Source organism: Mytilus galloprovincialis, chromosome 14 (genome assembly GCF_965363235.1).
Source record: "Mytilus galloprovincialis chromosome 14, xbMytGall1.hap1.1, whole genome shotgun sequence".
Taxonomy (NCBI): domain Eukaryota; kingdom Metazoa; phylum Mollusca; class Bivalvia; order Mytilida; family Mytilidae; genus Mytilus; species Mytilus galloprovincialis.
Window position 1 is genome coordinate 58,698,650 of NC_134851.1, and position 27,460 is coordinate 58,726,109.

Here is a 27,460-nt window from a genome sequence, read left to right on the forward strand (position 1 = left end):
TTAATTGCGTTTTGAATTATTAGATAAAGAAGTAAAATCCAACCACAAAGGATTGAAAGAATTTAAGTACTGATACAAGTGTATGACAAACAACGTTTTTTTCTTTATACAAAATTTTCCGGGAAGAAATACAGTTTCTTGGTGAGACTAAATTGTGGCATCGGACATTGTTTGTGTACCTTTCCATCTCCACCATCAATATTCATATCGGACAACTTGTTGGTCACTATGGTCAATATACTAAGCAAATCTAATCTGAAATTCAGAAAAGTAAAATATGTACTGTTGGCTGTTCTATGGTCGGGTTGTTGTCGCATTGACATAATCCCCATTTCCATTCTCAATTTTACACAATAATGAAGTAGCACAAGACAGGTTATCAAGCGAATGTGCAATATATTATGCATATTTTATTTGTAAATGGTGTTTTACATTCATCAACATTTATAATTTGTATGAATTTTAAAAGAAAACACATAATGAGTGAAAACTTTATGGGTATTTCCAAATTTTGTTTCATGCAGTCCGTGCCGTTTAATTTTTTGACATGACACCTTATTTTGTTTGTTTGAATAAGGTATGATGTTCGATTTTTGTAAGGTTTTACGGTCACTCACCCATTTAAATTTACCTTGGAAATCAGTTTTTGTTATGTTTTATGGACTATAAGTAATTTGTAATACTACAATAACTGTGATTGATCATGATGTATTTGTGCTAAAAGTAAACTAAAAAAGATACTGAACTTAGAGGAAAATTCAAAACTGAAAGTCCATAATGAAATACAAAATCAAAAGCTCGAAACACATCATATGAATAAACATGATAAATATATAACAACTGTAATACTAGTACTACTGACTTGGTCCAGGCATTATTTTCAAATACAAAAAAATAGTGGATTGAATTTAGTTTTATAGCTAGGTTAACGTTGACTATCACTGACCTATCAGAATACGCCATCAACTCGTCCGTCAGAGTTCTAACATAAAATGTTCCTTGTTTACAGTCTCTGTATGATACATAGCCAGGTGTTGTCGCATATCCCAACAGGAAGTCGAATTTTCCCTGGTGGATCTGGTGGAGGAGGTAGACATTGGATATCACTGTTGAAGTCAGCTATGTCATGTGGTCCTCTCAGAGCTGTGTCTGGTGAGGGAGGTAGATACTTGATATCACTGTTGATGTCATATAATTCACGTGGTTCTCCAAGAGGTGGATCTGGCGGAGGAGGTTGATACTGGATATCACTGTTGATTTCATCTAATTCACGTGGTTCTCCAAGAGATGGATCTGGCGGCGGAGGTAGATACTGTATATCACTGTTGGTGTCACCTATGTCATGTTGCTCTTCTTCTGAAATATTTTTGAAAGTTTTTGAAACGTCATTGGTAAAAAAGGGGGCAAAAGTTAACAGATGGACATTCGAACTCATATTTCGAAAATTAACAAACAACGCCATTGCTAAACAAGAAAAAAACACACAATAGAAGACTAAGGACTGTAATTGTTGAATGTTTTCACTAGATTAAACCTTTTGGAAATGTTTGTCCTCAATATTTTCTATCTTCGTACCCTATTTCTTCTTTTATTTCTTTTAATACGAGCGTCACTGATTAGTTATTTGTATACGAAGGGTCAATTTAGCTACCAAAAATTGCAATTCTGGTATCTATGAGTTCAATTGTTACGTTATGTGAAAAGAAGATGTAGTATGATTGCCAAAATGAAAACTTTCCACAGATGGCCAAAATGACACAAACTCATAAAATAGAGTTGCAATGTGCTTAACTTATCAGATGGATTCGTACACAACACAGCTAACAAAAACATAAAGTGCACGTTCCGAGGTACTTGTACATTTCAACATAGAAATAACGGATCCGAGAGAACTCGCAGGTACTGACAGTTGATTCAAAGACAATAACAACTTGTAGAAAAAAAATCATGCATGTATGACTAAATCATCTACAAGTTTACATCCAATAGCCAGTGAATTTAGTGTAAAGACGACATAACAGTCAGAGAAAAACATGATCTTGTGCAATGCCGAAAAACAGAAATCGACAGATTGTAGATCCATCAAAGCAAGTATGTATACAACAATAAATTCTATATTGCTTTCAATTTCCTGATAACAACATCAATAATAATACCATCAAAATATATTCCAAGATCTTATGACATTGTTGAATTGGTAACTTTGAGAATTAGTTTATTAAAAAGATTGATAAGTTTACTAGGATCGTTTCTAATTTAACTTACTTATGTGCCCTTTATTATTGTTTTGGATTGTTTGATCTCTGATTCCTCGACAAGCTTGAATGAATAACAATTTTGGTTTTCCTGAAAGTGATTTGCATTTTCTTGGTGAAAGTAGTGACGTCAGATGGTTGATTCTAACAGAATGACCATAACTTCCAAACACTGCCGTTTCACTGCCATGTGAAAGAATACATACAACGCATGCACCATACTTTGAATGATCAACTTCGGCTAACTCTGTTATTTTTTCAACAATCTCCTCGGCAGAAAGGTCTCTGTATATACATGTCTTGAATTTGAGTTTGGTAAAGGTCTGAGAGAGCCTTTCTGTAACGTAATAAAACAAAACAATAATATCTTTTGTTTAGTATTATTATATATATTCAACAATGTTAACTAAGAATAGATTAGTCGGATTGTTGTATTTTTGACAGATTCCGCCTTTCTATTATTAATCTTATTGACTTTTTGAAATTAACCACATGGCAGCGAAACTCTGACACGTGGTCTTAAAGTCGAAAGCAGTCTAATTGACAATCACACCAAATCTCATAGTTTTATTTTATAAAGGATATATCCTTTACCAATACTGATCATTGTGTGTAAGCAAAGAGTGCTGACGGCACATCTAAAACAACCATCGGTGGATAATGAACGAGACTGACTTATTTTTCGAGTAAGCTTGAACAATATTATATCAACCGTAAATCTTGACTACTGAATTCAATATGACACATACACCTATAAATAGAACACGAAGTCGATAGAAGATAAAGATTACCAAGTTAATATTTATCACATGATGACTTTTGATTAGGAGTAATAAACGAATCAACATTATATAAAAAAGAAGATATATTATGATTGCCAATGGTTCAACTCTCTACAAAAGACCAAATGACGTAGGTATAAAACAACTATAGGTAACCGTAAATTTGTTTTGCGAAATATAAACCTAAATAGTAAACGTAAAACAATGAATGTATAAATAACAGCAACGATTAAAACACTCAAGATGTATAAATACCTTCGTCGAATTCTGTTCCACGCCTCGGTAGTAGCTTGGATTCTTTAGAAAAGGTTTTGTTATTAATTATTACACACATACCTGGAAATGAATAAGCACTAATAAAAGAATGTAAAACCAATTTTTCAGAGATTAAAGGTCTTTCCGCCCCTATGAATATATGTTGATGTTAAAATATTAGAATGCAGTTTAAAATGTCAGTACTTAAACCTATATGATGATTTAAGAAAATTATTAAAAGAAAATAACGGTTTCAAATCATTACTTCTGGCGTACTAAATTATAATCAAGTTACCTTTGATAACTATTTACACTACTGGGTCGATGCCACTGCTGGTGGACGTTTCGTCTCCGAGGGTATTACCACCCCAGTAGTCAACACTTCGGCGTTGACATGAATATCAATAATGTGGTCATTTTTACAAATTCACTGTTTACAAAACTTTGATTTTTTCTAAAAATTAAGGAGTTTCTTATCCCAGGCATAGATTACCTTAGTCGTATTTGGCACAACTTTTTGGAATTTGGAACCTCAATGCTCTTCAATTTTGTACTTGTTTGGCTTTTACATATTTTGATATGAGCGTCACTTTTAAATAAAAGATCACAATCTGGATCGCCAAATGTGTATATGACCGTGACCTCTATTTTTAGGTCATAAACGAAGAACCGCAAATCTTATGCAAAAGACCTTAGGTCTTTGATATGTATTGTTAATTGACCTACCGAATTAGAATATTTACCGGATTTGTAATCACATAAGCAACACGACGGGTGCCGCATGTGGAGCAGGATCTGCTTAGCCTTCCGGAGCACCTGAGATCACCCCTAGTTTTGGTGGGGTTCGTGTTGTTTATTCTTTAGTTTTCTATGTTGTGTCATGTGTACTATTGTTTTTCTGTTTGTCTTTTTCATTTTTAGCCATGGCGTTGTCAGTTTGTTTTAGATTTACGAGTTTGACTGTCCCTTTGGTGTCTTTCGTCCTCTTTTAATGAGTTATACCGAATAATGATTAATTCTAAATATATTAGGGGCAAAAACTAGCAGAAGCGAAATTTAAACCAAAATGAACAACATGTCGCAATTGATAATTTGATGAAAATGTGTACTCGATATCTTGTTATTGTTTTCCAAAAATATGGGAATAAGCCAAAATCAAAATTTAGAATATAACCTTGACCTTTGATTTTGAAGTGTTTCTTTCCTTTAATCTTTTCATGTTATAGAGAAGATGCATGGAGTAGTTGAAGGATTTAATAAAACACAAAATGCAAATATGTTGATCATATCAGAAACAGATTTACCGTGATACTTACACGCTTTCGGAGTTTGTTTCTGCATAATGTAATACGCACAGATATATATATATCTCGCGTTTTTATCATCTAATAAATAAATTCATCTTTTCTATATATCGTATAAAAATGAAAATATAAATCCCAAATAATGGCGGTACTGCAATACATTCGTTGATATATAATTATTTGTATGATAATTTCAATTAGCTCAAAATCTACTCTGGCTTGGTAATGAGGATGAGTTATTGGTCATCACCATATAGTTGAGAGTTCTAGTTTCTCAACTTCTAAACTATCATATCAATTCTTTTATATCTCCAAGATATTTATTTTCTAGAAATGACATGTACCCGTCTTTCTCAAATAATTAAAGAAGGGTGTGATTTTTATTAATATGCAAGTAATTCATGCATTCTGTATTGCGTTTCCAAGTCCTCTCTTCGTTTTCAGTTTGTATTTTCGGCGCATACGTTATTCAATATGTCTGTAACTAATACTAGAACGTATTATGTTCCGAATATAGGTTAAATACCTCATAAATAACTTACCACTATATGGTCTGGTCATATGATAAAAGCCTCCTAAAATAAAAACGAAATTATAATAGAAGCCACAAATATCTCACTAAGATCATATATAATTTAATCTTAAAATCATCAATCTGAGATCATATGAACATATTAACATATATTATCCATATTTGCCTATATCACAAAAAAACAAGAAGGGTTATGCATTGAACAGCAGGCCTTTGGGGGCATCTGATGATCATAATCATGGACAGAACTTACTAACCTTTCCGGAACTCAGGAAAATACCCCTGTATTTTCTCTTTTTTTTATTGTAAATTCACATTGCGATAAGACGTGTCACGGTACTTGTCTATTCCAAATTCATGAATTTGGTTTTGATGTTATATATATGTTATATTTGTTATTTTCGTGGGATTTTGTCTATGTGTGTTACTTTATCCGTATATGGCACAACTTTTTGGAATTTTGGGTCCTCAATGCTCTTTAACTTTGTATTTGTTTGGCTTTTTAACTGTTTTGATCTGAGCGTCACTGATGAGTCTTATGTAGACGAAACGCGCGTATTGCGTATTAAATTATAATCCTGGTACCTTTGATAACTGTTTACATTTTAGTGTTATGTCGTTGTTCTCCTCTTCTATTTAATGCGTTTCCCCCGGTTTTAGTCTGTAACCCCGATTTTTTTTTTTTGTCCATGGATTTATGAGTTTTGAACAGCGGTATACTACTGTTTCCTTTATTTGTTACTTTCTATATTGCGTTTGATGTCTATATATAAAGAGCCTCTTGTAGACGAAACGAGGGCTAGCATATATCTTTTTTTTTATTAATTATCTTTGCATACAAATTCGAGCACAACATGACAAAGTAATTCAACAAATAAAACAAAGATGTGTTATTCAAGCTTGATCTGGTAGTTTATTATATTTTCTAATAACGGATGGTTGCTGTCATACATGACTGTATGTGTGTATTCGATTTCTAGGTTTTGTGCATCTACATGTGTATCATGTTTAATGAACAGGATACCAGCGGTTATGTGAGATTATGTATGTTGGATTCCTATTTCTTCCTTTAAAAATGGCCTGTACCAAGTCAGGAAGATGGCTATTGTTATAGTATTGTTCGTTTCTGTGTATGTTACATTTTAACGTTGCGTCGTTTGTTTTCTCTTATCTTTTAGTGTAAATTCAGATTGCGATAAGACGTGTCACGGTACTTGTCTATCCTAAATTCATGTATTTGGTTTTGATGTTATATTTGTTATTATCGTGGGGTTTTGTCTGATGCTTGGCCCGTTTCTGTGTGTGTTACATTTCAGTGTTGTGTCGTTGTTCTCCTCTTATATACAATGCGGTTCCCTCGGTTTTAGTTTGTTACCCCGATTTTGTTTTTTTGTCTATGGATTTATGAGTTTTGAATAGCGGTATACTACTGTTGCCTTTATTTATGTTATCAAATTACAGAACTTTAAGCAATCTTAATTCAAGTTACATCAAGCAATAAACCAGGTTTCAGCTTTCGTTTTCTTCGGAAATTGCTTGTACCAAGTAAGGTTGATGATAGAAATTTTCGAATTCTTCCAATTGTTGATATACTCTTTTTGATGGGCTTCCCTTTTTTCATGTTTTATTAAGTTCAGAATTTTGTTGTCATAATACAAGAGGGACGAAAGATACCAAAGGGACAGTCAAACTCATCAATCTAAAACAAACTGACAACGCCATGGCTAAAATCTACGACAAGGAAATATGATTTTAACTGCCTGGATAATTTTATTATTATTAAATGAAAGATAAAGACTTACCTGAGAAGCCTTTAATAAATATTCCTAGATCTGAACGATTAATACGTTCAAGCATAACTAGAAATATGTCGCTGCTATGGTGAGAAATCAACAACCGTTTTTCTAGTACGTCTAGAAAATCATACATTGATGTAACTTTTCGCAGTGCAGGAATGATATTTGGTACCATGTTTATAGCTTCCTGTTTAAGTTTTTCAATTTCTGAGGAATCAAGGTCTTCAGCTATATTATACAATGCAGTTCTATAATAGAAATTCATGTCAACACACATTTTATTTTCTTTAAATTCTAGACGTTATTGAAAATAATTGATATGTATGGTGACCAATTAATAGATATTACAAAATAACAAAAGATTTATGTTCGAAACACTTCACAGAATAACAATTTATCGGTAATCTTTCAACATCAAAGTTATAGTGATTTAAAAATTTAACAGAAACAACGTAGAATTTGACCATTTCCCTTGAACTTACCTAAAAGGTATAAGAAAACCTTCCTTTCGCTGAACTCTTTCTTCAATTTCAGATGAATTGAGTCCTAAGATATGTATAATATTGCGTTTGCCAATCATGAATAGACATTCTGATAGAAACTCTTTCCAGTTATTTTCAGTTATATGCTTGACTACTTCTAGTGCTGTGACAACATCAAGCAAAGAGAAACACTTCTTCAATTGGACATGATGAATAAAGTTCTTCACTAAGAACTTAATTGACTGGACGTCAAACGCCTCTAGTTCATTGTCAACATCTACAACAGTGCCTCTATCAACCATTACTGGCTATATAATTACTAGAAAAACCTGACCCTGAAACGAAAATAAATGATGAATCAGATAAAAGATATATAGTATTAAAATTCAAAACCAATGCAGAAACTCAATACTCTGTTTTCGATCTATCACGTGAATGGACTAAAATTACATGCATTTTTATTTTTTAAGAATTTAGAAATGCTTTCATTTTGGTAGACTGTAGGAAAGAACCATAGAAAGAAAAACTCAGATTATTTGAAATGATAAAGGTACCGATCAAAAATCCAATTTTTTTCAAATGCTCCACAGAGCACCGTTTAAAACGACCTTAGAGTTCGAACACTGAACATATGAGCAATATATTCAATCTTGATAGAGTTCTAACTTGTAATGTGGTTAAATATTCAGCATATAGAAGAACACCAAGAACTATATTTTTTTCTAACAATTCAAAGTCTTATTTCAGACCATTTTGACCACAATATGGACCAATTTAAAAATAAGGCCAAAATACAAAATTGACATTCAATGGTTTAATTCTCTGTACTAAACATCTTAAGATTTCAAGAATTATAAATATATTCCACTCAAAATGGGTCGAGAAATACGTAATTTATACAAAGTTTTAGTAAATAATGGATCTTTAGTCCCTTTTTTGAACGTTTGGGGTCATAATCTCCAAAATAATTCCCAACCTACCTTTTGTTTGCATGGAACCTTGTTGTACAATGTCAAAGAGATTCATGAATTTAAACACAAGTTATTGTCTTGATATCAGACAGTTCTTGTTTTTAATTCCTTTTTGTCCCCTAATTCATAAACGGTTTTTGTCAGCCACTTATTCATGTTATTAACAATGTTTTGTCCAGAAACAAGATACATGATAATTGATCCTTGATACAAAAAACCCTAAAACCGACCATAAACTAACCTTTGGAAACATGTTTGGTGTATTTAACATTGTAGTTCAATATCATGAAAAAAGGTTCAGATATGAAAAGGCTGAAAGAATTCAAACGAGAAAACGTTACGTTGTAGACCTATTTTATACAGAGCAAGACACGACAAAAAGATAGAAGCACGAACCAAAGTTAATCTAAATTGCAGGCTCATGACTTCGGTCAAGAACATCAAAAGAATGTACATATGGAAGGTGGTTTTCAAAATACTAAGACTAATGTTGACCGTTTTACGAAGGTAATACACGTTCTATCTGATCATGTTTATGGTATCATTATTATCAATTCGATAATTTATAATTAGTATTATTATTATTATTAGTAGTATTATTTTTGCTTAATATCCTTATAATGTTGTTTAACAAACAGTAATAACAAACTTTGTTTATACTTACATAACCGAAAGCAAAATTGGAAATGGGAGATACGAACTTTATTTAAGCTATATATAGCAAGTGAGTCAACTTTTTTAAACGTAAGTTTCTATCTTTAGTTTTTAAACTGTTCAACATTTTCAAATTGAAAGTCTATTTTTAGACACAAATAATTTCCTTAAACTAATGTAAACAGAAAGTAAAATCGAAGTAAACCAATTAAGTTATCGTTTGTCAGTGAAATAGATATATAAAGAGAGACACCAATATTCGAATTATAAAATATCATAAAATTAATATAACATTGTTTGTATACTTCTATTTATGAATATACGTGTTTAAATGGTAGGCATTACATATTATGCATATGTAGAAAACTTGTAATCGAAAAGTACACATACATGACATACTTACTCATAAAAAAACATGTTGAATAACAATATTGTGTACCTTTTTGTAATAACTTAAAACAAGTTTGATATTGTATTTGAGACGAACAACGCGAGTATGATTGTCTAATACAATCCATAGCATCATCAAAATTAGAGAAAACTCCTGTTATTCAATATTGACCTACATTGTTATAGTAATTGAAAAAATACAGACATACACATTCTATATTTCTGAATGACTGAATTGTTTTATGTATTGAAAACAGTGTTTATCTTTATATACATTTTATTTCTTCAATATGATCAAAAAAAACAGTAGGAAAAATTAATATGTATTGTTACTCAATAAAACACAAATAAAACAGAAGCAGTAACATTCGGAACGGAACATTTATAAAAAGGAAAATCACAATAATACTGTACTCAGTGGAAAATTTAAAAAGGAAAGTCCCTAATCAAAAGCTCAAACACATATAGAATTAACATGTTTGTGTCCTACTGATACTCATATGACTGTGTACATTGTGAGCCTTAACATACAAATTGACAGTGTTTACAGTTAGATATAATTTAGATATAATTCATGTTCTTAATATAAATCGACACAGACAGTAGGAAACCCGACATACATTTAACAATGATTAAAGACATCATGCCTCAATATAATACAATAAAAACTGTTAGAAACATTAGAAAAAGGAACAATAATAAAAGGAACACACTTTGTGTTTTTTTATGCGTGTATATTGTCATACAGTTTGACATAATATATATTCGATACGGACAGTGATAAAATCTTGATATATATTTTAAAATATTGTGCCTAATTAAGTACAATAAAAACAGGAACTGTCGCATTCTAATAAAAAGCAATTAAAAAAAAAGGTACGTTTAATAATTGTCCCTTATTCAAATTTCCTAAGCCGTATTTGGCACATTTTATTTGAAATTTTAAGTTCTTTAAAATGCTCCTGAACTTTGTATTTCTTTAGCTTCATAACTATTTTGACATGTGCGTCACTGATCGGTCTTTTCAGAAAGCAACTCGCGTTTGGAGTATTAACTAATAAGCCTGGAATTGTTGATAAATATTTACGATCTGTTTCTCTAGATAATTAAATTAACTTAATGAGATTTTCTTTAAATGAAATAACAAAACTAGGCAACCGTATCGTAATAAAATGTAGATAAAAAGGTGAGGTGAAGTTGTCGATAAGGCCACCACTCGATAAAGCATACACGACATAGATGTATTTAGCTAAAAAGAAGAGAGACGAAAGATACCAAAGGGACATTCAAAATCTAAACCAAACTGACAACGCCATGGCTAAAAATGAAAAAGACAAACAGAAAAACATACAAAAGTACACATGACACAACATAGAAAACTAAGGAAATAAACAACACCAACTCCACCAAAAACTAGGGGTGATCTCAGGTGCTCCGGAAGGGTAAGCAGATCCTGCTCCACATGCGGCACCCGTTGTGTTGCATATGTGATTATAAATCCGGTAAAAAGTCTAATTCGGTAGGTCAAATTCATGAAAGGGAAGGGGATTGTAGTAACGACGTCAGGAACATATCCGATATCATTTGTGAAACGGTTATTCCATAACGGTCAACCAACTCGTGATGGCGTCCGTAAAATTTACGAAGGGATGATTTCAACTTCACCATTTGAAACTTTTGGTTAAATAGCTTCCTTGTGAGCAGTAACCCTCTATCAAGAAAATCATGATAGGAAATGCAAGCACGGGAATATCGTTTCAATTGGGATATATATACCCCGTATGCAGGTGCTGCTGGAATGTTGCTACTTAGAAATGGAAAGTTCACAATTGGGAGGCTGAAATCATCTCTTTTGTCGTAAAGTTTTGTCTTCAACCGACCCTCATTGTCAATTTCTAGATGTAAGTCAAAATAGGTCATATATACGTACGACCTTCAATAGCAAATTTGGGAATGATTAATGTAATTGTTTATACGTTTGATAAATTATCCTATCTATTCTTTGTGACAACCTGGTTTTATCGTGTTTAACAATCATTATGGGAACAACAGAAACATTGACTTGCAACATATCCTGTTTTGCAAACATGCTGCCGGTAGATACATTTGTTTTAAGTTGGACCAAGTTACTATATATGGCTGTTATATCATCTGTGTGGCAGCTGTATGTGGCTTTTGCGATTTTAACTCTATAATTATTCACAAGGAGGCAATGCATATACAGTTTATGATCGAAAGAAAGTTGAGAGTACCCTTGTTTCCCTTGCACCTTATATGATTTCTGATATTGCACTGTTACAAAATTCCTTTTGCTTTTCGAAATAAATAACATGTTATTACTGACTAAAATCAGATGATTTATTTCCCACTGTTTTTATTTTGTAACCATGATTCGTTTTCGATTAATCGATTTATGATTATTTAACAGTTGTACACTTCAATTCTGTACTGTTTTTCATAGTTTGCTTCGGTCATTATGATGCGCATTCCATCTGTAAAGCCAACATGCAGGGTAGATTTTTAAAGTTGGTAATTGAAGCTTGTACTTTTCGAGAAAAAGGTTTAACGCCTTTAAATGCCTCTGTAAATAAAATCATTATAGAACCCAGGACTAAATTTTGTATATACGCCAGACGCGCGTTTCGTCTACAAAAGACTTATCAGTGACGCTCGAATCAAAAAGTTAAAAAGGCCCAATACTAGAGCAATATATGAAAGATATTTTCCGCTTCCTAGAACTGCAATAATACTATATGACTAACAACATGACATTACTATATACAATGCTATTAACTGACATACAAGATTGAGGGTCTCCGTGTATTTTTTGTCATAGAATGTTCCAAGAGATTCGGTAAAATGATTCTATAAAAATAAGCTGTATGGTTTAACCTTGCAGAGTTAATTTGCAAATTTATCAGCTACTTTGCTGATGTTTATTCTTTTGTCGCTGCAAAGACGTCATCAAATGTTTTCATTTAGAGTAAGAATTGTTTTGTTTCTTTCTCATCTAATTGCTAAACAAGACAACGGTTCATGTCTCAGAGGTTTTTAATGTCATGATTGTAGTTTGATGAGAACCTGGTTTCATCTTATGTCGTATACAAACTTCTGGTGTCCTTTTTGTGCAAAAAACAACTTTCATGTTTATGTTTGTTTGTGACGACAACAAATTAACAATAAATATATTATTAAGGTCAAGTTATACATGCTGGCTAAGATGAGTGTCTGAAAGATGAAGACTGCTAGTGGGAATATGAAGGTATGTAAGATAGGGACAGACATTTTGCCTTGAACGAAGTCCCTACTATACCATGCAAAGAGTTGTTACAATGGCTTTCATTGTTCAGAGAACATGGCATTTTCAACACAACTACCATCAGATTGAACGTCCCCATTATGACCTGACGTGGCTGCGTACTTGTGCAACCCAAACATCAAACTGGACGACCTACATCCGAGAGGTTTTTCTTCCGGACGATGGAAGACCTGTAGTGACAATATTTCCATACCCCTGAAATCTTTAGGGGCTTTTTAGTAGAGCTGTCAAGTATATTTAATGTAGTCAATAAATTCGTGCAAATAATTCATTTCTTTGTTGTGTTTTGTATCTTGTAGTTGATTTTTTAGGGGGATTTTTTTTGTGATGGCGTTGTCAGTTTATTTTGTACAGATAAATTTAACTGCCTTTTCGGTATCTTTCGTCTCTCATCCGAGAGGTACATACAATGTTTAAATGTACTTGTAGTTAGGCAGTAATTCGATTCGATTTTTAATAAAATATGTCATACCCTAATTTTAAATTTGCATTCAAGTATTTGATTCCAAAGATGCATTAATCATACAGCTTTCCTCTATGTAAAATAATCGTTATAATTGCTTATGTTATCAAAGTTGCGCTTCGGCGTTTGTCATAATCCATGTCTACTACAATTTTTCTAATGATTGTATCTTGAAGATCTTGTAGCTAAATTTATTTGAAACATGTAAGATAAAATTTTGTCCGATGCCTGATAAAGCACTCAATAAACACATCATTACGCAAAGAAAATAAGAAATGTTAGACCATAAATGCAAGCAATTTACACTTAAATGATTAATATCGTTTATTTGTGCTTCATACCATGATTTAGTTGTGCCGTCAACATGGAGATAATTTAAAACAATCCACTATCATATTTTTTTCTTTAACAAAATAACTTGTGTGATAAAATAAAAGGTCTAATTTGTAAATTTTCTTTTTTTTTCTCAGTGATTTGTTATCAAACATAGCTTATCTACAGAGTACAGTATGTAAAATACTGTACATATATACTTTTACAACTTTATTTGATCACTCAGACAAAATGCATACGCGTAACAAAAGGAATATAATATTTACAAACATCAGACTTGGGGTCAATTCCCATGATTACATTGGAATGTAATTAATTAAATTTCACATTTCATTGCAAAAATTATCAATTACACTAATTACACATTACACAGTTTTTAAAATGTAATTAATTAAATTACAATTAATTTACTAAAGTAATTAATTAAATTACACATTACATTTCATCATATTTTTTAACAATATCATACATGCATGTGTAAAATATTCATGTAACCATAGTTTAAGCGTTGCATTTGATAATCGTTAGTTATTTTAATGTTTTGTCATTTAGTCTGAATCTCTTGTCTGAACACTTTGACAGCAATTCTAAATACTAGAAGTCTTTCGACAGGAACATATGTGGCAGATATTGCTTGATCATAAGATCGTCATATTGATAGGAGAGGGAATCTGTTAACCTGTCAATACATCAAGGAATATTTTGACATCTCAAGTGAAGTCATTTAATTGAACATTACTCAAAAAAGAAATTATAAATAAATTAAAAATATTTTTTTTTACTGTAAAAATATTCAAAAGTGTGCTTGTAACAATATTGAAAATAATTTTTAGTACAACAATATACATTATGTCTAAATATTAGCAATATTTTGCTAATTAGATGAAATGCATGTAATAGTGGCATTTCTCCAGGACATTTCAATCTGATAAGTTGCTGTTTGTTTTCACAGCTGTTAATTTTAATTCTATAATCCTTTTATGTATACTGATTTGACAAAATGATTGTGTGCAGTGATTTTAAATCTTAATAGAAGTATATAAGAAAGATTTTTCAAAGTGACACATTTTTTTGTTCTTGTTTTATAAGGTGATTTATTACTTATCAATCTATTTACTTAAAAGATCTTTCTTAAAAACTGAACAACACAAATATTTGATCCTCACTTTTTTTTTAATTATAAGACTATTCAAAATAATTCTGTCATGTATGTAGGCTAAATAAATAATTTAAAAACTTCAGAATGAATTACAGACTTCATATATTAAAAAAGTATGTGATATTAATATTTGAAAAATAAATATAATTTTACAATTTATATTATTAAACACAAATCCTTATCTTTAACACAAATAAAATTACAATTACATGTAATTAAAAAAATCCTCAATTACACATTTTATTCAATTATTTGGAAAATTGTAATGCATTCCACTTAATTATACAAGCAATACAAAAAAGTGGTGTATATAACAAGGGAAAAAAAGATTAAAAAAAATACATTTTTAAACAATCATACCGTGGGTTTCATAGATAAAAATAATAATGACTCGTCTAGTTCCAAGGTGAAGGTAATTTAAGTTATTTTGCATATTCAGGCGTTTTCTGATTTAATCAATACACGTGTATGATTAAACTAAACAATTAAAACAAGACTAATATTAACTTAATGATTGGCCTTTTCAACCTTTTTTGGGTTCGAGCGTCACTGAAGAGTCTTTTGTAGACGAAACACGAGTCTGCCGTATAAACAAATTTTAGTCCTGGTATCTATGATTAGTTTTATCAATCCAATCAAGTTGCTTATGATTCAATAACATTTTCTGGTCCGTATCATAATAAGTATTAGTTATAAACAAGGTAGGGGGAAAATGACAGATATTTCAAGTCATTGTTTTGCAATCAAAAATACAAATTTGTCAATCATATATTTTTTTGGCTATAATTTGAATAAAAAACATGTTGTTCTCATTTGTTACAGTTTTCGGAACTTTCATTTGTGAATTTAAGCCAGTAGAAAATGTAGACGTCAAAAGTCTACATAATTATAATCTTTATGCAGTAAATACCACCTTTTAAAATATTTTATGTTTCACAAACGATACAAATATACAGAGCAAAATTAATTCTTTAAACACTGCAAAAAATTTATTCTCATTGATAAAGTGATATTGTCATAAAGTGCGTTTGGAATGTACTACGGTACAGCAATTACCGAAATACCTTACAAAATGATATCACGCACTATAATTGCTTCTTTTATAAAACAACAGTGTGAAAATCATATCAATCTATCTATGTTGAGTTTATCTAAAACATAAAAATTAAATGAAAAAAACACAAAAATAGTATAAAAGAAAAGAAGTGAGTTGAATGGTGTCAACACGGCTAGCAACTTGGTTAACAAAACGTTGTCGATTGAATTGACATAACATTCATCTGTAAAACAAAAACATTGTCTACCAAGTTAGTCCAATTTGAAAACAAAGTCTTATATTAAATGACTTAAACTCTTTATAAGAAAGTCATCGTTATAATCAGACAATACTAAACTCTTCACTCATAATTGTGTTGTTTCTTAATAGTTTATTTTATTTCTTCCTAGTCGTCGTTGGCTCCGCTGCAAAGAGAATTAATCTTTGTATTACTTGTTCATGCTCTGTTTATCATTTTTTTTTACTTGCAACTAAAATTTGCTGTAGAATGGGATCAACTTTGGAGAAAGGCTAACGATGCTAAAGGAATATTCAAACAAACAAATGAAGTATTGTTTCTGGATGATTATTTCTAACGTTTATATCCAGATAAATAAGTGAAATTTTTCACAATTGAGCTATAGAACGTATAAACTGGATCGCCGTTCCATCTTTAGCTTCGCACCGAAGAAACTAGTTGGAGCCATTGTCACATTGGCATTAATTTGACGAGTCTTAAAAATTCAATGATTCGCTAAATACAGTTGACCAATTTTATCGATAGGAAATTTACCTCGATTGTAAATACTGCGATGCCTTAAAATTATCAAGAATCTGTTAATTAACCCCATGGAAGTAGCACTGCTAAATGACCAACGAGCTTGTTCTCATGTTATTGACAAACTGAGCCGGTATCTTTCATTCCTTTGAGATCCAAGAAAGGTAATTAATGTGCTAATTTCTCGTTTGATTTCCTAACAGTATCCATACATAATACACATAGCACATGATGCACTAGTCTCGTCGAATTATTAAATACTGAAAAAGTAGTTTAGGCCGTTGAGAAATGATTCTTGGCAAACCAAACTCAGGGTGTCAGGAAAGACCTCACTACATTCTGTCTTTAATTTTATTTGTTTTGACACCCCTCGGCGAATTGATAAAAAAAAGAAAAATGCAATATCTACATGTATACCATGTAAGTAAGTGTGGTTGATTTATTTACCTGATGGTGTATAATCATGGTAGTCGCTGTGTTTTGAATATAATGGCTTCCAAAAATCTGAAAGCGTAAAAAGAGGAGTCAATATTTAAACACTAATACATTTTACCATTACTTCAATAACTAAACGAGTTGAGACTGGTTAGCAGTAATGTCCAACTTATAACACTTCAGATATGAAAGAGAAATTCAAATGGTATACAAGTATTTATTGTATAGACTGTATATGTTCTGAATGTTTGCCTTTTGTTGTAATGCAGTATAAATATAATTCCTACTACAGTTAGTTGTTCTGAGGACTTTGACACACTGCATGGAAATAATGAGCAAAATATAAATCAGATATGATTTGAAAATGTTGGGGGGAGGGGGTAAAAGTCTTCCATGTATGCAGTTTTAGCAAAGCACACAGTATCACTCCTGTTGAGGTCTTATGATTTCCTCCATTTTTCGTTGTGGCGTTTTTCTTTTTTTAAATCGATCGATGATATTTCAAGTTTTGGTTTTTTTTTATATGAGCATCACTAATCAGTTTTTTGTAGACGACACGCGCGTCTGGCTTATCAAATTATAAGCCTGGTACATCATTATTATTTAAATCGTTTCGAGAACCTTTCACTTTATTTACCAGATACATGTATTTCAGAGAAAAAAGTAAAATCACAAAAATACTGAACTCAGAGGAAAATCAATACGGAGAGTCCATAATCACATGGCAAAATCAAATAACAAAACGCATCAAAAACGAATAGACAAGAACTGTCATATTCCTGACTTGGTACGGGCATTTTCATATTTGTTGGGGTTTTTTTTCATTTATGTTTGAAATATATTTTGAGAAACATATCCTTTTATTTTGAATTTATCTATTTTGATATTTAAGATATTTCAAACTGTGTTGTTGTGATTTCATCAAATACTTGGAGATACGATTGCGTAATCTTTACAAAAAAGAATCTTAAAAATTTGTTTTCTGACAACAGAAAAAAAACGACAAAAAATATCGAATGGTAAATTATTGGTATGTAGTATAAATCAATAAACAAGTTAAGGTGAGTAGAAACTACCAATAGAGACAGCCATAACTCTCGATGAAGTCAACAAACCTTGCGAATTGAAGGAACGTCAAATTAATACAGATAAAAACAAAAAGATGTTCAATAAATAAATATATCTACAGTGGAAAAAGCAATAAGCTATTTCTATCACTTCATTTTTTTTTAATGTTTAGTATGTTTAACGTACGTTTCAGTTTATCATCTGATGGCGTACTGCCCTGTACACATGGTTGATACTGTGACATACCACTACTAGTATTTCTATAACCAAGCGAGTCATCTAGCTTTGGAAAAGGGGTACTAGGTATGTATGAAAGCGTACAAGTAACATATTTAATATTTGAACATGACAACTCTTATCGTTGTTTCAATTACTAAACGAATCATGTATACGAAAATAGACTGGTTTACACATTTCAGCAATTAATTGGACATGTATGATTGGGAAAACATATATCTTTTGGGAATGCAGGTATAGAAAAAAGACGCTTATAAATGAACAGCTGTATACTACTGTAGCTTTTATTTACCCTGTATAATCACACAGTTTATGTGGATTTTCAGTTTTTCTTTTAATATTTAGTGCTGTTTATCATTGCTTTTTCGTCAAATTTAGTTGATCTGACTCCAAAATATAGACTCACCTATAATATCTTCTTTTTTTTGGTTCAAAGGGTTTGAAAATTGAAAAATAAAGATTACAGGTACATCGTATTGGTCAACAAATATGTGATGGTGAGCAGATACCTTCTATAATTAACGGATCTGTCTGACCAGTCATGAAACGTAATAAAGAAAACAAACTGTGCATGTTGAATTAAGACTGAAGTAGGTTTTGTTAGACAAAATCCGTATTTTCATGGTTCCAGATTAATTTCAAATTTCTATCTCACAACCAATGATGAATCTGCAAATAATTTCATAACTTCAGCGATATAAACTCTTAGCACTTGTCTAACATTTCTAATCTGATAAGAGGAGAACTACCGAAAAGTTTTATCATAGGATTAAACGCCTTTTTAAAAGAATTCATTGTTGTATAAACTCGACCAAGTCACTCGCAAATAAATAAAAGTCACAAGTTTATTCACCAAAAATTATTTTGAAATAAGATATTCATCATTAGCAAATGCATGTTACAATGGTAATGTTTTTTTTTATCTGTAATGTATCATAGTATATCCTCAAATAACACAAGCTGGACGACAAACTTGATACATATGTTGACAATTTGCAGGTAGAGAAAATTATGTTTATAGAAATGTTCATAATCAAAACTATTCAGTTATTGATGCACTTTTCTTGTCAATATGTAAATTCATATTGGTTGTTAGTTGTAACTTTCTGTTTTGGTCAAAGTATATTTTAATTTAAAAAAAAATGTCTCGGGTGTAAAATCACAGCTAGAACATTCTTATTTCTGACTTTAAAAAACTTCTTTGTCTAACTCCTTTTACGTAATTCGTAATGCTCCTGTCCCAAATCAAAAGGGGTTTTTTCAGTGGTTGTCATAGTTTGCTGTCTGTCAGATATGCTTTTCACGTTTGTAATTTAATGTATTGTTCATTAATCGGGGCATTCGATTTTTTTTTTCGTATGTTTCAATTGTTAACATTATGTCTTTTCGGGAATTATAAAAGCTTACTTTTCAGTAAAATATTATGTTCCCTAGTAAAAGAAAGAAAGTTATTACCTACATTTTATGAGGTCAATACAAGACGTAGATTGACTGTTTTCAGTCTACATTTCAATATGTAGTTTACCATGTGACTCTGTTTTAGCGAGTCAAATTAGTAATAATGTATAAAATGATAATTTGCTAATTTCTTCCATATTCAAAAAGTTTATATCAATGTAAGAAATAAAGGCAACAGTGGTATAGCGCTGTTCAAACTCATAAATCCATGGACAAAAATCAAAAAAGGAGAAAGCAAACGATGTTTTGATTTTATTGTAGAAATGAAAATGCGACTCGAAAGGGACACAATTTTTATCCAAAAAAATAGCTGCACAATTTAGTAAGTATTTTCAAACAATCCCATTTATACAATTTATAATCTTAAAGGTTTATCAATATGACTGAAAAGTATTGTTAGATATCAGATATGTCAACATTATTTGTTGATCGGGTCTTATTGTTCTTAGCGAAATCCGTCCGCTCATTTTTCTTTGTAGAAAAATATTTTGGTTACTGTAAAGTTTATATTTTCATATATAAGATATTCATTGATTGAACAGATTTCTTAGTTGAAGGATATTGATAACTTCTTTTCTTTCTTTCTGAGACGTTTCTGTGTGTACTCAGCCTCGTAAAATACAGAAACAAGTCGACAAGAAGAGGGCACAATTGGTTCCCATTGGAATGCCAAAAGTGTTTTGAAAAACAGAGTGTATGGATTTGTCAGACATACCATCTAACGAAATGGAAGAACAAAATGTGCATATTGAATGAATTAAGACAAAACTAGTTTTTGTGGGTCAAAATCATTCTTTTACACGGTACCACATAAACTTTGAACTTCGATTGTTTCTTATTGTTTTTGATTTTTGTTTGTAAAAATTTATTGAAAGAAGCCTGATGATTAAAACATGGTTGAAACATGTTTGATCAAAAATATATCTCTTCAAATAATTATGCTGCAAATCTACATTTAAAGCCATAGTGCCCCTGCAAAGTTGTTGGCAATACCCACTAAATAGAACAACGAATATGGACACAATAAGCCTAAGCTTCATTTGTTAAACCTGGCTGTTGTTTTACTGACGTATGCTTCATCGTTGATTACTTAAATCATTTCGACACTTTTCAACTAAATTTGTAAAAGATCATGGTAATCATTTTTTTAGAATCTAAATGTAATAAATAAAAGTGGCATAAATAAATAAAATATGCATAGTCTGGGAGGAATACGACAATATTCCTCAACGTCCTATTTTGGTATACAAGGGTAGCATACTAGTTATAAACTTACCAATTTGTTCCACTTCTTTCGACTTCTTTGTTATCATTGTTTTCAATTCAACGGCTGAAAAGTCCCTTCCATTTATCATCACTCCTACTTTTGTAATTTTCTGTATACCACTATCCAATATTTGGCAAGATGTTTCATATTTTCCATTTCCTAAATGAGTAAAGGATAATTCTCCTACGGATGGCAGGGGTGCGTCCGCCGTTTCAAATAGTACACAAGTTATTGTCATATCATCCAATACTTTTGCATTATCGTAGTCGAAAAATTCAATCATAATTTCAAAAGTCTTTTCTGATTCAATTGTTGTTGGAAATTGAACCTTTGTGTTTGGCCCAAATGCAGACGATGAAGATATTTTTCCAACTGTGTCAACAAATCGTTGTAATTCAGTGCCTAAATTTGTTTTAGTAAAAGAAATTAAATTTGAATCGCGCGGTTGTGTGTCAAAGTTAGTGTCTTGTAAATGTTTAAATCGATCTGAGATGGTTTTTGCAAGAAGAAGAAATGCTGATTGATTTTTAGTAGCAACGGTTTGATCAAAAAATCTACAAGCATCTCTGATGGTTTCGATGAAATTGATAACTTCGGTATCTTGCTTCTTTAAAAGAGTTTCTTTATTCTTTTTCAACTTATCTATATTCATTATTAAGAGATCTCTCCGACGCTGCAGCATATGTGCTCCTATTTCAAATATTGCTAGAATTTCTGTTTTCGTTGTATCCGCGTTGACTGCAAGTCTCTCTAACTGTTCATTTATACTTTTTGAAAGCCCAGCTAATTCTTTTTCCGTCTTGAGTATTTTGTCTTTGTTCTCTTTCATACTTTTAATTTTTTCAGCATAGACCTCCTCAATATCCCTTGTGATATGCTTCTTGTAATTTGTTGGCATATGATTTGTTAGACAACAAGAATAACAAATAGGTTTTTGACAATCAGGACCAGCACAAAATAAAGTGAGTGGATTTTTCTGATGGTTTGACAATGAACACATACCAGCATGTCTAAATTCGGAAACATGGTCCATCGATAATTCAAAACCATCTAGGGCAAAAATCTCGTGGCCACTAAATGTCTTCATAGTTTTATGTGCTGCATGACATGATTTACATATGAATCTAAAACAATCTTTACAACGTGAAATTGCTTTTTCATTTTCGCATTCATCACATTGTATAACGGATTTTTGGTCGCCAGCTCGAACAAAATCTAGTAGACCCCTTCTTGTGTTATCTTTTGAAAACGAATCGACGCTTACATTTTGGACAAAGAAGTCAGATTTGCAAAGTGGGCATGTGTACTTTGACTGTTCAATAAGTTTTTTCAGACACGTGTAACAGTAGGAATGAAGACATGGTAATACACGCGGATGCCGATCTGTGTCATTGAATAGTTCATTACAGATTGGACATTCCAGAAACTGTTTTTTCAACTCCTCAATATTTACAGCAGCAGACATTGCCTACAGAAAGATAGATACTTGATAATACATCAGAATGTTTCTTTTAATGCAAAAAGTAAAATACGTTTCCGATAATAAAAAAAAATGCATTTATATTTTGTAGCAATTAATTGTTTGTAAAAACTTTTCCTGATATTGCAATAGATTAACTTTCATTAATATAGATTATTAATTATTGCAACTATGAAGGCACGCCAAATATTCATTTGCTTTTAAATATCATTATTGAACAGAGATGTAAAACCTTTATCGTTGATATATGTTAATATCATATCACAGCGTATGTTCACTTGATATACACTCGACCAAACAGATAACTCAAATATAAAAGATGTTTTGCAAATTATTGTCATACAACCAGAGTGATCGCAGGTCTAGTGATTAACTTTTTGTCAGATATTCGGAAGTCATTGGTTTTACTTCTGTCGTGCAATTAATAATTTTACCCACCAACTGTTATATTAAAGCTTCTTTACCTTATTTCATTGCATAAATGTCTAGATGGGAAATGGAAATAGTTACATTACTTATATACTTCCAGCTTAAAAGGTCTTTTAAAAAGATTACAATTTTGAAATAGAGCTGCGAACTGATTTCATATACTTTATGTACTTGCAGATATGAAGTTCACTTTTACCACTATAATTTAGTTTTATTGAGGACAATATGGATCGTCAATCATATAAGTGATCCTTTTAAATCAACAATAAAAGTTCGATTTATCTTATTCGACTCTGAATATTTTGAATAATACAGCATTACAAAAAGGCTATACATTTGATCAAATTGACAATTTGAATTTATCTTTAATTGGAAATCTTCAACTGATGTTATATGTTATAAGAAAAACTTCTTTTATAGAAAAATGCAGTGAAATCCTATATTTAAACTAAAATTTTATTAAACCGGCGAGCTCTACCTTAGATAAACTACTAACATCCACTTTATAAGAATTTCGGTATCTTGGTGTCTCATTTGCAACCATACCATACAACATGTCCATTTTCGAATAATAATGGAGATCAAACAAACAAAACTACATGAACAAACATCTCCGAATTTCAACAAAAATATCTTAGAATACCAAACAAACATACACATTGATCTGACAAATGCACCGACAAAGTAAAAATTTATTTAAAAATGTTTGTGAAACCTATTATCCTTTATTGTTCGCATGTTGATATCAGATGCATCTCGTGATGCAGATTTTCCTGAAATCTCAAAAAAAATAATCTTCCGTTTTGTCCATTTCCTAATAATCGCAATAACAAATGCAAGCATTAATTTCCTAATTTCAAATCAGCTAGTCAGACATACTTACCATTTCTTTTAAAATCGTGAATTGAACGAAATTAAGACCGCAAATTTTGTACAGATCAATGGAGTCGTTTTATCGTGCATGAATTAAAATCATATGACTTGTTAATTATCTGTAGCTAACTGATAAAGACGATCTTTATATAACTAATATGGGTCAATATTTAAAAGGTCAACCTAACTGATAATTCATGTATTAATTATCAGTTGATACATTACATTTCTACTACTGTTGATTCATTTATTTTCGTGGGTACCAATTTTCGTGGTTTGAGGAAAACTTACATATTCGTGGATATCTAATTTCGTGGTTTTGGCAAATTCCTTTACAAAATTTGTATTTCGTTGAACATTTGAATTCGTGGTTCTCCTGTACCCTCGAAATCCACGAAAATTGGTATCCAACGAATATTAATGAATCCACAGTATTTATGTTCCTTTTAAAACATTATCAAATCGTTTTGCAGAGTACTGAAGATAAAGAATAAAAAGCACTGTTTTATAAATTTCACCTGTCAGGTTGTAGGTTCTATATTAATAAAATTAATTCCTTTGAAAAAAATGATGAATTTGGAGTAATTATTATTCAATGATATTATCAAATGAGACGTCAATTTGTGCGTTAAGGCTTTAGCTAACTCGGCTGTGTATCTTAATTTTGTGCTGGTTTAGGGTGTTTTGTGTTATGTATCCGTTTTTATTCTGTAGTTACTCACCTCTTGTTTATCTTTTATATACTAGTCATTTTATAAAATTTACTGTTTGCAAAAGTATGATTATTCTAAATAAGAAGAATGTTCTTATCCCAGCAGAAACCCCTAGCCATGTTGGTCAAAATTGTTTGCCACTTTGGTCCTCTTCAACTTTGTACTTGTTTTGGCTTTCGAACTTTTTCTATCTGAGCGTCACTGGTTAGTCTTGTGTGGACGAAACTCACGTATTAAATTTTAAACCTGGTATCTTTTATTAGCTATTATTTGTGTGTTTCTCTTTCCTATATGTTTCTCCGATGTATTTGTATTGTTGTCCTGTCATGTAATGTTGTCATTGTAATGTTATATTAAACAATGTCATAAAAGCGGGAGGTTTGGCGTGCCACAAAACCAGGTTGAACCCACCAGTTTTTTTTTCAAAAAATGTCCCGTACCAAGTCAGGAAAATGACCATTCTTATATTATAGTAAGTTTTTCTGTGTTATATTATTATGATCGGTGATATCTTTATCCTTCCATATACCTGTAGCAAATTTGGAAAAACACAGACACACAGCAATGTGCACAGTAAAACTCGGTTTCTCAGTTTAACATAAGTGCGAGTCCGATGTCAGAATAAGTTACAAATTAACTAAGCAAAATGACAACGATACATACACTAACTAGGGAGTACTATTATAGTTATAGTAAAAAAACTATTGTTGTCTTGCACCAAGTCAGGAACATTAAAATTGTGTTCAATTCGTTTGGAGGGTTTGGGCGTTTTGATTTTGCAATTTGATCACGGACTTTTCCTTTTAAATTTTACTCGGAGTTCGTTATATTCGTTAGCTGTTACTTTTTTGACACAGGCAATGGTACTACATCTTATTATTTTTGACTTAGAAGCAACACATCCCCAACAAATACTTAGGGAGATATAAGGTACGCTGGGAGGTTAAGCAGACTCAACTCCACTAGTTGCACTGGTCTTGTATTTCATATGATTTTAAATTCGGTGACAAATCTAATTCGGTGGTAGGCCAAGTTCGACGAAAAAAGATGGGATAGTGGTTACGAAATTTGGAAAATATCTGTTTAATTTAAAGTGATAAAGCCAGGTCATCAGGGCGTCCGTAAACATTTCACTTCTTGGGACACAAGGTTAGATATCCCTCTCATGATCAGAAATCCTCTGTCAAATACAAAGATAGTTTTTGGTTTGCTTGAAAACCATGTTTAACTCACTATATATTGTGTTGTCAGAGACCTCTACCCCTTAACGGATATGACTTTTTTCCAATTGTTCCTTTGGTTGACATAGTCGAGGTCAGGTATCACAAGCCCAGTAGTAAGCACTCATGTGTTGACATGAAAATCAGTTATATGGTCATGTTGATAAGTTTTCTGTTACAAAATTTTTCGAAAAACTAAGGATTTTCTTAACCCAGGAACAGATTACCTTATACGTATTTGGCACAACTTTTTGTAATATTTTGTTATGAGCTTCACATATGAGTCGTACATGTATGTAGACGAAACGCTACTCTGGCTAGGTAATGATGATGAGTTAATGGTCATAACCATACAGTTGAGAGTTCTAGTTTCTCAATTTCTAAACTATCATATCAATTCTTTTATATCTCCAAGATATTTATTTTCTAGAAATGACATGTACCCGTCTTTCTCAAATATTCAAAGAAGGGAGTGATTTTGATTCATATGCAAGTGATTCAGACATTCTCCATTTCTTTTCCAAGTCCTCCATTCGTTTTTAGTTTGTATTTTGTTATCCAATATGTCTGTAACAAATACCAGAACTTATTTTGTTCCGAATATAAGTTAAATACCTCATAAATAACTTACCGCTACATGGTCTGGTCTTATGATAAAAGCCTCCTGAAATAAAAACGAAATTGTAATAGAAGCTACATTTTTTTTAAGAATCTCACTAATATCATATATTTTCATCTTAAAATAATAAATCTGAGATCATATAAACATATTAGCATATATAATTCCTATTTGCCTTTATCACACAAAACAAGAATGATTATGCGTGGAACAGCAGGCCTTTGGAAGCAGCTGATGATCATAATCATGATCAGAACGTACCAACCTTTCCGGAACTCAGGAAAACATTCATGTGTGTTATACCTTCTATATTGCGTTTTATATCTATAAATATAGAGTCTCTTTTAGACGAAACGAGGTTAAGCATATATCTTTTTTTTATTATTAATCATCTTCGCATTAAAATTCGAGGACAACATGACAAAGTGATTCAACATATAAAACAAGGATGTGTTGTTCAAGCTTGATCTGGTAGATTATTATATTTTCTAATAACAAATGGTTACTGTCAAAAGATGACTTAATGTGTGTATTCGATTTCTAGATATATTGTGCATCTACATGTGTATCATGTCTATTGAACAGGATACCAGCGGTTATGTGAGATAACGTATGTTGGATTCCTAATCTTATTTAATCATATTACAGAACTTTTAGCAATTTCAATTCAATTTGCAGTTGTAGCTTTATAAAGCAAGAAACCAGATTTCAGCTTTCGTTTTCTTCAGAAATTGCTTGTACATGTTGTACCAAGTAAGGTTGATGATAGAAATTTTGAATTGTTCCAATTGTTGATATACTCTTTTTGATGGGCTTCTCCTTTTTCATGTTTTATTAAGTTCAGTATTTTGTTGTCATAATACAATCTACGAGAAGAAAATATGATTAAACTGCCTGGATTATTTTATTATTATTAAATGAAAGATAATGACTTACCTGAGAAGTCTTTAATAAATATTCCTAGATCTGAACGATTAATACGTTCAAGCATAACTAGAAATATGTCGCTGCTATGGTGAGAAATCAGCAACCGTTTTTCTAGTACGTCTAGAAAATCATACATTGATGTAACTTTTCGCAGTGCAGGAATGATATTTGGCACCATGTTTATAGCTTCCTGTTTAAGTTTTTCAATTTCTATGAAATCAAGGT

At 31.4% G+C, this 27,460-nt stretch overlaps 2 protein-coding genes across 3 annotated transcripts; both read right to left on the reverse strand.

Moving 5' to 3' along the window:
• LOC143059154 (caspase-8-like) lies at positions 1-27,460 on the reverse strand. 2 transcript variants are annotated; one of them, XM_076232647.1, is made up of 7 exons: positions 7,407-7,746; positions 6,931-7,172; positions 5,139-5,171; positions 3,293-3,373; positions 2,266-2,592; positions 947-1,356; positions 1-255 (listed from the first exon to the last, which is right to left on the reverse strand). In XM_076232647.1, exons 1-6 carry the CDS (start codon positions 7,706-7,708, stop codon positions 1,004-1,006), a joined length of 1,338 nt encoding a protein of 445 aa, XP_076088762.1. In that variant the 5' UTR covers positions 7,709-7,746; the 3' UTR covers positions 1-255; positions 947-1,003. The 2 variants fall into 2 exon arrangements, with proteins under 2 accessions (XP_076088762.1, XP_076088763.1); XM_076232648.1 differs by lacking the exons at positions 6,931-7,172; positions 7,407-7,746 and adding an exon at positions 27,245-27,460.
• Positions 20,071-23,445, reverse strand: LOC143059314 (E3 ubiquitin-protein ligase TRIM45-like). The gene is made up of 3 exons (XM_076232794.1): positions 23,362-23,445; positions 20,984-22,442; positions 20,071-20,090 (listed from the first exon to the last, which is right to left on the reverse strand). Exons 1-3 carry the CDS (start codon positions 23,443-23,445, stop codon positions 20,071-20,073), a joined length of 1,563 nt encoding a protein of 520 aa, XP_076088909.1.

What these genes read in the sequence shown, in the direction of transcription:
- LOC143059314 (XM_076232794.1), bottom strand. Translation starts at nt 23,445, where the DNA reads ATGGACATGTTGTATGGTATGGTTGCAAATGAGACACCAAGATACCGA. An exon ending in ATGTTAGTAGTTTATCTAAG is followed by an intron (nt 22,443 to 23,361) that starts GTAGAGCTCGCC and finishes ATCTTTCTGTAG; the next exon opens with GCAATGTCTGCTGCTGTAAA. An exon ending in GAAAGAAGTGGAACAAATTG is followed by an intron (nt 20,091 to 20,983) that starts GTAAGTTTATAA and finishes AATACTTTTCAG; the next exon opens with TCATATTGATAAACCTTTAA.
- LOC143059154 (XM_076232647.1), bottom strand. Translation starts at nt 7,708, where the DNA reads ATGGTTGATAGAGGCACTGTTGTAGATGTTGACAATGAACTAGAGGCG. An exon ending in GGTTTTCTTATACCTTTTAG is followed by an intron (nt 7,173 to 7,406) that starts GTAAGTTCAAGG and finishes TTTCTATTATAG; the next exon opens with AACTGCATTGTATAATATAG. An exon ending in CAATAATAAAGGGCACATAA is followed by an intron (nt 1,357 to 2,265) that starts GTAAGTTAAATT and finishes AAAATATTTCAG; the next exon opens with AAGAAGAGCAACATGACATA.